General features: G+C 30.7%; 1 protein-coding gene and 1 pseudogene across 2 annotated transcripts; both read right to left on the bottom strand.

The window, feature by feature from the left end:
- Positions 1 to 1,614: 1,614 nt before the first annotated feature.
- LOC129308817 (cullin-1-like) lies at positions 1,615 to 5,365 on the bottom strand (annotated as a pseudogene).
- A 5,140-nt stretch (positions 5,366 to 10,505) lies between these two features.
- Positions 10,506 to 11,490, bottom strand: LOC129310175 (nuclear transcription factor Y subunit B-5-like). Of its 2 annotated transcripts, XM_054952055.1 has the most exons (2): positions 11,145 to 11,490; positions 10,506 to 10,730 (listed from the first exon to the last, which is right to left on the bottom strand). In XM_054952055.1, exons 1-2 carry the CDS (start codon positions 11,459 to 11,461, stop codon positions 10,718 to 10,720), a joined length of 330 nt encoding a protein of 109 aa, XP_054808030.1. In that variant the 5' UTR covers positions 11,462 to 11,490; the 3' UTR covers positions 10,506 to 10,717. The 2 variants fall into 2 exon arrangements, with proteins under 2 accessions (XP_054808030.1, XP_054808029.1); XM_054952054.1 differs by lacking the exon at positions 10,506 to 10,730 and having other exon boundaries at positions 10,823 to 11,490.
- Positions 11,491 to 12,975: the final 1,485 nt, after the last annotated feature.

Below are 12,975 nucleotides of genomic sequence, written 5' to 3'. Positions count from 1 at the left end.
AAGGTGAGTTGGATCAAGCGACACGCCACTCATTGGGTCCAATGAGGGCTTACCACGTGGTAATAATTAACCGAACAGAAATTCCCATTAACACCATACATTAAAATACCCTGACAAGTCATGCATCATTCAAATATCCAAACAGGAATATATCCGAACAATAATATCTCATCATGATAAATAAAAAAATAAAATTTTAACCCACTTGGCAATAATTTCAAACAAGTATATACAGTATTTATTTTCAATAATTCATAATTTTTCCAAACAACAAAACAACACATAACCATTCACAAACACACTCATCACAACACATTAATAATGGTTACCTTGTGTCTTGAATAACAAGTTCCCCTTCACAACTCCTTTTTCACCACTATCTTTGTCAATATAATCTACATAATTATTTCACAATACTATATATTAATTTTACATTAAAATAAATAACTCTAATTTAAAGAGTTAGAAAGTCTTAAATCTATAGTCCATATTAACACTAATTTAAGATTTATGCCTCATTTAACTTCCCAAATTCTTTTCTAAAATTCTCGTACCCTAATGAACTATTTTTTTTTATCCTCAATTCACTTCTAGTATCACAATTTCATCCTTCTACATTCTAAAAATTCATCCAAAAATAAATTAAAAATTTTAGAATTATCCTGAAGCCTCAAATCACCTTTCTATAACCTCAAAAATACCTATTCATACTTAGATAAATATTTAATAATCATAGGTTTATCCCTACGTCTCAGATTCTACATAAATTCAACCATATAGATCTAGATTTTAACTCAAAAATTCTTAAACATGAGTTTCAACCTTAAAAAAATATTCTATAATATTTTTTATATCCCTAAGAATTTTAACCTATATTTTTAATCCATCATATCATCAGATTAACTATCCTATAGAAAAATCCTAATCAAAATATTTACTCTATCCTACAAAATAATCATATCACTAGAAAGCTAATATTATTTAGAAAATAACTATAAAATTAATTTTGTAATTAAATAAATTTTTAAATGCTAATCTAAACAGGAAAGTTAGAACATACCTGAAGAAAAAGAAAATAATCCCCCCTTGAGAGAAAACGCCGAGCAACGTGAGAGGAAGAGAGAAAAATAATATAAAAATGGGATTGTGAGTCCCAAAATTATATTAAAAAAAACTATAGGTTTGAATTTAATTATTCAAACCTTTGGGCCAAAAGTTGCAATTTTCTCTAAATTACATCTTAGCCTCTCATGCTTCCTAATGCACACACCCCCTCCTTTTTATACATGAAGGCACCTCTTCTCTTCCCTCATCTAACCAATGTGGGACTTAGAAACAACAACCTTCCACCCCCTTTTTTTTTTGTTCCTTCTACTTTCTCTCTTTTTTTTTCAACACATACATAAAAAAAATTATTTATGTATTATATCTTAACTAAATATTGCTTATGTGGTTTTAAATTTAAATTTTTAAATTTATAATTAAATACCTAACCATAATATTATTTCTAAATAACCTCAAATAATATAAATTCCTATTATTATCATTTTTTTTCTCAAAACCTAAATTCCACAATTTCTTTATTATATAAAAAATCAGGATGTTACAATCTTGCCTCTCACTTTAAGAGGAATAGTCATATTGGTTTCAAGTTCAACCCAGCCCTTGATTGACTTTAGCATAAGTGCAACATCATAATTAACGACAAAGGTATCTCCATCAGGGCTTTGTAAATAGACTTTCTTTCCTGACTTCATTGGATGATCATCTAATTTCTCTTCCTGCGATCATTTGTAATGCCTTAATTAGCCTAGACATGCAGCAAAAGGAGAAAAACAAAGAAAATGACTTACAATTCACAATACTCGAAGTTTTGTATGAAATACAAAAACAACCTCAAAGATTCCATGATTTTACAACATATTCTTTTCAAGGTAAAAAAATTTGTAACATTCAAGCGCTAGTTAAAGTTAAAGCATATGTTAGACAAGCTTTGTAGTAGTTACTATAAACATAACAATTTGGTGTAGCATGACCTGCTTTCACCAGACATCAGATCATAATGGAAGCAATATCCTATTTTTCTGCTAGATGTAAACAGTTTCTGCTTATATTATAAAATTTTAACAAAGACAACTGAAAGGTTCGAACTTGGTCTGCTTCATTGAAGTAATGTGAGGCGTAAATTGTGCAGAGTAGCACTTTCTCTATAGAGTGGATGAGAATGAAAAGCTTTTAAAGGCTCGGAACTTAACCTGAGATAACATATACACAGTGTGAAACTGGTAAGATAGGAATGGAGTTCTTAGTGACTGGCCTTGTTTTCATCAAGGAAACTAGAAGATTGATCGATGAATCCATGTCAAGTTATACTAGTTTTTCAGTAAAAGATAGATCACTTGCCATCCCACTTAAAGGCAAATCAGAATAGAACGTAGTCCTGTCTTTATTTATTTCCTCAAAGACTTTTGCATGGTATTTTCTTGAGCCACGTCCAATCTCCGCATAGATGGCAATCACATTTCTTAGCAAAGAACGATCAATGTACTCTCCAGCATGTCGTCTTTCATTCTGACAACAAAAGAGCAATTATTTAATAAAGTCAGGTGATATCAATGTGTCTGTAAGGTAAACTGGTTCCTTTTGGTCAGATTTCAAACTGCAATTTTCTCATCAATGACTGAAATCTAGTTGAGGACGATACAAGAAGGATAGATGCAGGGGAGGTAAAAGTGGATTTCATGAAAGGGACCACAGAAATAGAGAGAAGCAGACTCAATTACCAAAATCAAGTGAAGAACAAATTACAAGCTCCAGGGCATGAGAGAAGTAAGCTGGACCAGAAAAGAAGACTAAACAGAAACAAGAAAGAAAATGATATGTCTAATTTTCATTTCAAGATTATAAGAGGTCCCCACAACCAGATTCCGTTCACCGCTTATCTTTTTCATTCCCTATTTTTATTCACATTTTCCTTACAAACTTCCTCAAAAACCACATCATTTTGTCCTTGCCACCCAAAATCACCTTCACAATCCCATTTTAGAAATCGTTTGGAGAGTATTACTGTGTTAAGCAGCAAACTTAATCTGATGAGGATGAAACGGAAGAGTGAAGACTAAAGCTGACAACAAAGACTGAATGTGAACTCAAAGATCAATAAAGTGCATAAGTTTTCAAAAAAGACACAACATTAAGGGAGGGGGGGAGGTATACCATATATATTACAGCATCCACCATCTGTTTGTTCATCTCTCCATGAACCTGAAACAAGGAGGTAAATTTGTGGATATGTTCTCAGAGAATAATAAAATAAGATGTAAAGTAAATTTGTCAAAAGAATTCATCACCAACCAAGTCATCAAAGGATAATAAGCTACTTTCTTCAACTGAAGGAAGTATCTGTCAAGATAGTGAAAAAATCTTGAAAGCCAACGAGTCATAAATTTGTGATTTAACCATCTTCCAAGTAGTTCTATCAACAAGGCTTCATCTTCCTTCACCCTCAAAGATGGCAGAACTTGGTAAAAGGGGGGGAAGCCATACATATTCAATTATATCATCAATAATGTCTGTACTCTTGACCTTCTGTATTCGGGCAAAATTGATTATTGATGCAAGCAAGCAACCGTACAGATACTAGTAATAATCTCAAAACTAGACTTACAGTGGAATTAATATATTCATCAAAAACCTTTTTATACTGGTCATAGAGCATCTCAGAGTTTTTTTTTGCCCTGGCGATCTGTACACAATTCATAAACAATTCTGGATATTGGAGTTAAGGACATAAAAAAGGAGAGTAATTTTGAGGACACCAGATTCCATGTAAAATTGCCACTCTCAAGTCCATATATAGGAGGAATATGAGGCTTTTCATAGCGGCACTTATACTGAAATCATATCAAAACTTCATAACAAATGTATTATAGGCAACAACCAAACAGATCTGAAGTATAACTTTAACATTTTATATTCCCCTAAAGATGTGCTCAGGTAAATCATAAAATGGGATGGAAATAAAACATTTCAGGCCAGCAGAAAAGTGTACAGAAAACCATCTTAGCATCAAATACTAATAGTTTTAACCAATTGCTCTTCTATGTTAGACATAAGCCATGTTAATGGTCATGGATGTAAAAAATTGAAAAGACATAGGAAACTGAAAATGTGGAAGAACTGGCTTGACTGTTTAATTACCATCAAGAATGCCTTCTTCAAGCAAGAAAAAGAATGATGTATTCAAACCAAGTAGCATTAAAAGCTTTTACAAGATCAGAGAATTCAAATTCCATAGATAAATTCAATTTTTTAAATCTAACATCTCAGTCCCATATTCTACGCTTGAATTGAAGAAACGGATGCAAAGGGGCAGAATTGTGCATTTAAATGACAATTCTTCTTCTTCCCTTCCTTTTTCCAACATTATCCTCAATCCAAACATAAAATAAGGTTCTATTGTTTCTACCATGTTATGAGTATAAAAGGAGAGCTGATCCTAAAAATTTAACTGAGAGCCCTTAAACTTATAAACCCCACTTTTCTCATGAGGCTACCAGACGTGGGACATTACACACCACTACAACAGGCACAGCCAGATAAGTAGAATTTGCTTTTCCAATCAAGTGATGCCCAAATAATTTGGCAGGAAGGAGCCCAAGTACCAAAGCTACAATAAACTGAAGAATTTATCAGTCTAGAAATTCCAACAGGGATGAAAGAAACACCAAAGAAAAAGCCATAACTGTCAACAATGGAATAATCATGAAAATCCAAGCATAATAAAAACCCAGTGACCGTAGATGAAACGGGAAGCCCGAAGGATACGTATAATAACACATGTACTCGTATGAAGTGAAACCAGAGTTATCAAACCCTTCAATTTGACCAATCACTCTGTCCACAGCGGTCTGAAGCCGAGGCCATTCATCCCTGAAAATTTTACTCTTACTAGGGTTATTGAAACTGTCAGCGTTGGAATTTACAGGGTCAGACGCAGAAGCTACAGCAAAGAGGTTGAGGTGAAGCGAGAATAGAGAGAGAAGCACCCAACGCAAATGAAAGGCATTCATGGCGGTGGTGATTGCGGAAGCCAGAGCAAGCATTAGGCATCTTTTTATCTGCTATCAGCTCTAGTCTGGAGTCGGGGCAATCAGATTTTTGAATTTTACTTGTCAACGTTTCTAGATATCGTTGACTTGTCTCGAGGAGTTTAAATAATAGGGATTTTTAATTTTTGTACCAGAAATACTCACTGTTTCATGTACATTTAAATTTAAAATATTGTTAAAATGTGTAAAAAATTAAAAATTTTCAAAAACTATGAAGAAAAAACCACACTGTTCTTAAACACACTTACGTTTCGACGTTCCTCAACCAAGTCTCGTGCATCATTGTAGAATTTTCAGATATTTTCAAGATGAAGAAAATTTTGAAGGAGACGTTGCGTCCTGTCCACTAACAAGTCGCCGCTGAGGTGCACCAGCGAGCGTGATCAAACCACTTGTGGCGGATAGGTTTGACACAACAACAAAATATGGATTATTGGTTTCATCAAAATAAACTTACTGCTGTTGGTTGGATTGATAGATTTTTATTTGTATTTAGATTTTAGATTTAAAATCAAAATCTCAAGTGTGATATTTGAATCTATATATTTAAAAAAATTTATTTGGGTAATTTAAAAATTTTCAAATGAAAATTAAAGATGAACTGAAATTCAAAAAAAATAAAAAAATAAAAAATGATGAATTTATTTTTATTTTTTAATCGATAAGATATGAAAAAAAATATATATAAGAGTTATAGAACAAGATGTTTGAATTTATTAGAATTTTAAATGATTAGAATGTAGATTAAATTTAAACTTACAAAGGAATTATAATTTGAAATGAATTTGGATTTGAATCAAATCTAAATTCATAAATTTTTGTATATTCGAATGAGCAATTTAGTTCAAATTCAAATCTTCATTGATTTAAATACACCATTAGTTTTTTTTGAAAAAATGATAATTAGGGACCTTGTAAAGACATTAATAACAATTGAGGGCTCAAGTTATTGAAATGCATTGTCATGAAAGAATTATAGTCTTTTTTTGTAATAAAAAATAACTAATTATTAAAATAAGCAATGGAATGTGACTCTTGAATTTAAGTAAAGTTATCTATGAAGGCAATGTTTCTTGTGAATCAATGAAATAAAAGTCAATTGTGAATTGATTGGTAAGTTTATGAATTTATGTGTTATCACTTGTGAATTTAAAGATAATTGCTTGTCAAGATTAAAAAGGTTAATAGTAAATTTATGAAATTTCAATTATAAATAAATAGAGAGTCTTATAAATTCATACATAACTTGTGATTCAAGGATGGTTAGTTGTGAATTTAAGAAATATTACCTTTATATGGAATGTCAAATAAATATGAATAGTTTTAATTATAAATTAATAATTTAGGAAACCTTTTCATGTTTTTAACCATATATTTACAATTGACTTTTCATATATTTATAAGTAATTTTTTAAAAATTCACAAGTAATCCTCTTTAAATTTCAAAACGATGATATATTTATGAAATCATCTATCCATTACAATTACTTTTTATAAATTCACAATGAACTTTTATTAAATTCATGAGTAACATATTATTTCAATAATTTAAAATATTTTAATCATCTTCAATTATCATTGATGTCCTTGCGAGATTCCTAAACATCATTTTTCCTAGCTTTTTTATACTACTATCTTACTATATCACATTGTACTATTAAACTCAATTGGTAGTTGCTCTTTCAATAGCAAAAAGAAATATAATTGGTGATACAGGGATTTTATCAGTGAACAATTTATAAATACATTTACAAACACTATTTAATTGGAGGCATGCTCTGATTTTGGTAAGCATGGTATCCAACTCATCTAATTTAAAAAATAATAATTTTATTTGTTTTACCTCTAGCACCTCATTTGAATTGATAAAAATTTTATACGTGTGGTGTTGTTTGGAATCCAACTAGATTTTATATCTGTACAATGCATAGGATAGTAAGTTAGTAACTTTTATTTGTGATATAAAGGAATGGAGAGGATAAAAGATTTTAATGAGTTCAATTTCTAAAAATGAGTAAAAGATTAAAAATTTTAATATAGATAAAACGTAAAGGAAATAAGTAAATAAAATTACTTATAAATTTTAAACCACACTTATCTATATAATAATTAATTTGTTATCCTAAATGTGTGTATTAAAAAAATGAAACATCATATTCTATTGTAAAAATTATTATCCCATGAGATTTGTGCATTCTTAGAGTTGAGAATATGAATCAAACATGTCGTGCCACCCATTTATGGTTGCTATTTTGGTGCTTGGATTTTAAAAATTGAGAAACTTTTTGTATAAAAGACTTCTAAGCCTAATTCATTTAAGCCCTAAAAATAGGCTTGAACTTGAGTGATATTAAATATACTATATAAATGCATTAATAATAACAGTTGAAATTTCAATGTATCATTTTTTTCAAAAATAAGGTAATAGTTAGAAAAATAATTATAAAAATTATTTAATACCTTACATTTTAACCCAAGAAAGACTTTTAAAAGATGTATATTTGTGGTTTGAAAAGAATATTTTTTTTAATATTAGTTTTGTATTCACAATTTTTTTTTAGTAAAAGGGATTGAATTAACTAAGAAAGAAACTGTACAGAGGTACCAAAATACAGAGCGAGAAAGCAAAAGGAGCAAAATTACATCAAAGAGATAAAAGTAGAGAAGGCTTTAATTGTAACATTAACAATTGCATGTATCCGAAAAAGAAAAGACTCCACTGTGGGTGCATCATTAGTGAAGATCCGTAGGTTTCTGGCTTCCCAAAGCTTCCAGTAGATAATGCTGATCCCTATTTTCCATGACTCATTTTTTACGTGAGTCCCATGCTCACCTATTATAAAACCCTTATAATTTTTTATTTTTATTTGCTATATAAATTATAAATATATATATATATAGAGAGAGAGAGAGAGAGAACAGACCATCGACTCTAAATACATTAGAGGGGAGATTACTATAAAAAATATTTAAAAAAAAAGAGGTCAAATACTTACAGTAGCCATCCGAGCCAAATAGAAGAAAGGGAAGATACGAGCGAGTATTGTGTTGGGTGGGAAATGATATTATATTTGTTAAAATTGTGAGGCACAGAATGAGACACGTAAGTCTCAATATGTTGCATGAGTTGAAGGGCAACCAATTACATGTCTCACACATGATCACTGGCAAGCTCGTGCCTGATGCTTCTTCCCTCATCTTGTTCAATATTTACCCCGTGCTTCTTTTATAATATAATTAAGGACAATAGTAATAATAATTAAATTATAGGTTGAAAAGAGATTATGGCGATATTGGATTAAGCTGTGTAATTAAAGGATCTTTGATTTAATTACTGTGGATATATATATATATATATATTGTTAAAAAGTGAAAGGAATTGGTCAAACTGTAATTAACTCACCTGTATACAACATCTCAAAATAAAAACAATGGATAGGTTTAGTGAAAAAGACTCATTTTCTCTTAGATAAGACTAAAAATTTGAACATTCTCTTATTAAGTTATTATGTAGATATTTTCTATTTAATTTACATATTGATCCGCTATTATATTTATGCAAATTCGACTATATATGATAGTTTAATTTTTTTTTCAATATTATAAGTTTTAACTTAGATAAAACAACATCATGCATGGTTGTATTGTTTATTTTAGGTCACTGTTTGAATACATGATTATGATCGTGAACAATATAATAATTTGATATAAATTTATAAGCTTAAATCAAATACATCATTGATTCTGATCGATCTCTGCACGATTTTCGTTCTTAAGTTTTGCCGCCCGAGAGATTTCAGATTTTAATCGAAACATGCACATGTAATTAAGAACATACAGCAGTCTAGCTAGGCCATGCATGGAGCATGGAGCATGGAGGAACCTCTAATTGGTGATTTAGGCCATGTAGAAGTTACCCTAAATAATCTTTCTAATTATCAATCCCAGATTAGCTGTATGCTTAGAGCTAGCGAGAAGACAGCCCAGGTACAATGTATTTTCTTTTAAAAAAAATCACTTTCAAATTTCACACAGTCAATCTAAATAAAAGAAGTCAATCACAAAATTTACTTTAAAATTTCGTAATTTTTTTACTAAAGTAGTTACTTGATTGTTGCCCTTTTTAATTGTCAACTGAAGAACTTCACTAATAACTATATTCAATATTAATAGACAATTTTAATAAAAAAAACATGGGATATTTCACAATAATTTTGTGGATTTCAAGATACGTTTCTATATTTAAATTACTTGTGTATGATTTGAGAGTGATTTTTCATTTTCTCTTTCTACACCAAATAGAACAATAATCACTTGACATGATGATCTAGTAGCATCTATGAAAGTATATCTCATTTACATATATTCAAGTAAACACGAATTTGAATTTAATGAGTGGTTAATTTTACTTATTCAATTAGTGCCTCAAGTGACATGATAATAACTGTTTGATTTAATCAAAAGACTGTGAGAAATTTTATCACATAATACTCAAAGAATATCAAATTTCAATGGTGATGATGATTGTTTTAAATTTTTGAAGAAAAATATATCATACTAATTTTTAAATTTGATAAAATCTAATTGCTGTAATTGAATAAGTGGATTTAGAACGATCACTCACCTAATCCACATCCGGCAACCACATCTTACCTGATACCAATACAGATGAAATCTGCTCTTATCAGTAAAATTAAGAGAGTAAGGCCCAGTTATATGCAGATCGGATCTTACATGGAATCTTGAAAAGCATATGTAAATTCCAATATTTTCTATCCAATTTTACTTTTTTGGGTTTCATGTAGAGAACAGACAGATATTTAAGTACACAATACTATATAATATGCGGTCCCCACAAACCCTAAAAAATTATGGGTTAACAGTACAAAACCCTGGTCTGATGCTTTAATAATGATTTACTCTTCAATATCACCGAGGATGCTAATTAATTATTTGAATCTGATTAATAATTCACAATGTGAAAGAAACCCTAGAAGGTGACTGGATACCGATTTGCTTAGTGACAGCCGCAATAGTGGTTTAATTCGAAATATTAATCAAAACAGAGACCTGCTTTGAATAGAACTAAGAGAATCCACCAGAATATCAAACTAATGAACCAAGAAACTAAATCCTAACTTCATGAGTATATGCAAAAGATCAAATTCCAAACATCGATCTTGAAGGATACGCAGTGTAATGAAGAAAATTAAGAGAAAATCTCGACAAGTTGTCGATACAGAAGTGGAAGATTTAGCAGATTTTCTAAGACACTCAAATCAAACTGAACCAGATACTGTCGTGAATTTCTCTTTGACATTCTGATCGAAAACAATAAAATGAAGGATATATACATTTGGATAATGAAGGAAAATATGTATAATTCATGGAAGATCTCGGTAATTAAATTCTCAAAACAAATGGAAGATTGTTTAGCGTATATTTTTTAAGAAACTCAGATCAAACTGAACAAGACTTTCAAACAAGAAGGAAACTGAAATCGACAGAGCCGTGAACTTTCCTTCAAGAGTGAATGTCCATTGATAATTGCAGAATTAAGAGTTTTTTTCCCTTAACAATCGAACTTCAACCAAAGAGCTCGATGATCATGTCATTGGCCTGTGGATATATAGTTATTAGAGTCATCATCTCAAGAACCATAGATTCAAGTTCAAGCACGAGTTTATTGACTGAAACACAAAAAGAGTAGATAAACTAATAATTAAGTCATTCTTTTCTATTTGAAGTTGAGAAAGATTCACAAAACATGATAGAAATTAGTTCAAGGTCAAAAACTAATCCAAGATTCGTCACGCAAATTGCAAAGAGTAACATGAATACATATATAAAGAGAGACGAGAATCTCGAGTGAATATTATTACATAAAAATATTGAGACTGATGAAAGGAGAAGTTAAGTAGAGCTGAATATTGATATTTCACAAAAGCTCAAGGTTCTAATTCTCCATCTTGACGATGATTAGGGTTATTAGCTCGATTATCTACCTCAAGCTCTCTATATCTATACAAGTACCTTTGAAGAGGCTCTGCATAATCATCAAACCCTAGGGCTTTTAAGGCCCAGCATATGTCGTCGCCATTAACGGTCTTCCTCCTCTCCTTTCTGCACTTATCAGAGGCCTCGCTGGTGACAAAGCTTATGAACTCCGACGCGCATTCCTGCATCGTCTCCTTCGCTTCCTTCGAGATCTTGGCGTTCTGTGGAAGAATTTGCTTCATAATCCGACCAACATTGGCTATCGGCAACAACCTGTCTTGTTCCTTTATCATCCCACCATTGTCAACAACATTGATTGATGAAGAGCTGCTGCCTCCGAGGTTATCCACCATTTTCGATTTCCCAGGAAAAAAAGCTACTTTAGTTTCTTTTGACTAAGACTCGGTCCGACCATAATCGGACCTGTTATATATATATATATATATATATATTTAGTTGACACCTTTAATATGACTACTGTTTACTGGTGTAATAGAAGTCTGAAAAGTGAATGTGAGTGAATTCATATTATATATATAGAGCGGCGGTGCTTAGTGATCTATGAAATTAAAGCTGTGAGACTTGTGACTTGTTGATCAATAGGACATGTGAATAAGCACCAATATTACATTCACTTCGAAATGTACATATCAATTAAAACATCAATATTACAAGTTAAGAGAGAGAGAGTTCATCTAAAATCCTTATCATGTTGAATGAGAGAATCTCTTAAATTTATAAACCTCATTTATCTTATAAGGCCTCATAATTAATTGCTTAGAGCTATCGGAGAGTAATTTTGCTACTATTGAAAAAGATGGTAAGCGAATTAAGAAAATAAGACTTTTGTGGCTAAAGAAAAAATAAAAAAAAGTTGCCCTAAGAAAAAACATAGAATAATCAGGTTGTTCATAGGGAAAGATGGTCCTCTGTAGAGACCTCTAAGAAAGAATTAACACAACCCTAGCTAGGAAATATAGCAAGAAGATATATAGATTCATCGGTTTTGGAATTCTGTTAGGTGGAATTTATAAATCTAGGTTCAATTAATTAAATAACTTTGATTTCCACATTCATAGCTTGTTCAGTATATGTAATGATCGCTTTGGAAGTCATGTTTAATTTGAAAATAATTTATACGTATGTGGTTAATTATGAGAGCAGAAACTGAATTCTAATTTTTCTCGGAGTATTCTCGCATATTTTGGGTATTGATTGTAAAAGTTAGAAGGCTAAATCCATAAGATTACATTGAACTAAAACTTTTTTTAAGTCATCAATAGACACATAAATTTTAACCTTTATAATCTTTGAGAATAAATATATAATTTCTATAAAATTTAAAATTTATGCAAATGGCCTTATGCTGCTACAATATAATTTTTCATTTCACTAAACAAACATGCAGGATACAGTTACAATATGCCCCTTTTATTTTATTTTGTACAAGCTTACCTGTTTTAAGGGTTGGGGAGGCCTATTAGCATGTAATAATCCAAGTTTTTACACAGTCTAGAATTTCTAAAATATTAATTTTTATACTGAAAATTGGATCTAACAAAATGATTAATTCTTCATAACACGACGAATCAAGATTCTCTTATCGGCCTCCAATATAAGAATAAATATGAACAATAAAAAATGTTAGTTTTATTTTTTTGAATATACAAATCTTGTAATAATTGTGGAGAGTTCATTAGAGCCTTATTATACATTTTTTTATGTAATTAACCATCAATCAGGAATATAATACAATGGGCAAAGACTCTCGTCTTTAAAGAAATGATGGATTATTGGATGTTTTAAGTGTGGAGGATTATATAATTGCACTTTGCTTTTGCATTGAATCAAGCTCACTTTTCAGATC

Source organism: Prosopis cineraria, unplaced genomic scaffold, assembly GCF_029017545.1.
Source record: "Prosopis cineraria cultivar Desert tree isolate PC_DT_omini unplaced genomic scaffold, ASM2901754v1 PC4, whole genome shotgun sequence".
Taxonomy (NCBI): domain Eukaryota; kingdom Viridiplantae; phylum Streptophyta; class Magnoliopsida; order Fabales; family Fabaceae; genus Prosopis; species Prosopis cineraria.
Note: the sequence above shows the minus strand (reverse complement) of the source record. Positions and strands in the feature narration are given on the sequence as shown.

Bases quoted from the DNA above. Each gene is read 5' to 3' on its own strand.
- LOC129310175 (XM_054952054.1), bottom strand. From the start codon at position 11,461: ATGGTGGATAACCTCGGAGGCAGCAGCTCTTCATCAATCAATGTTGTT.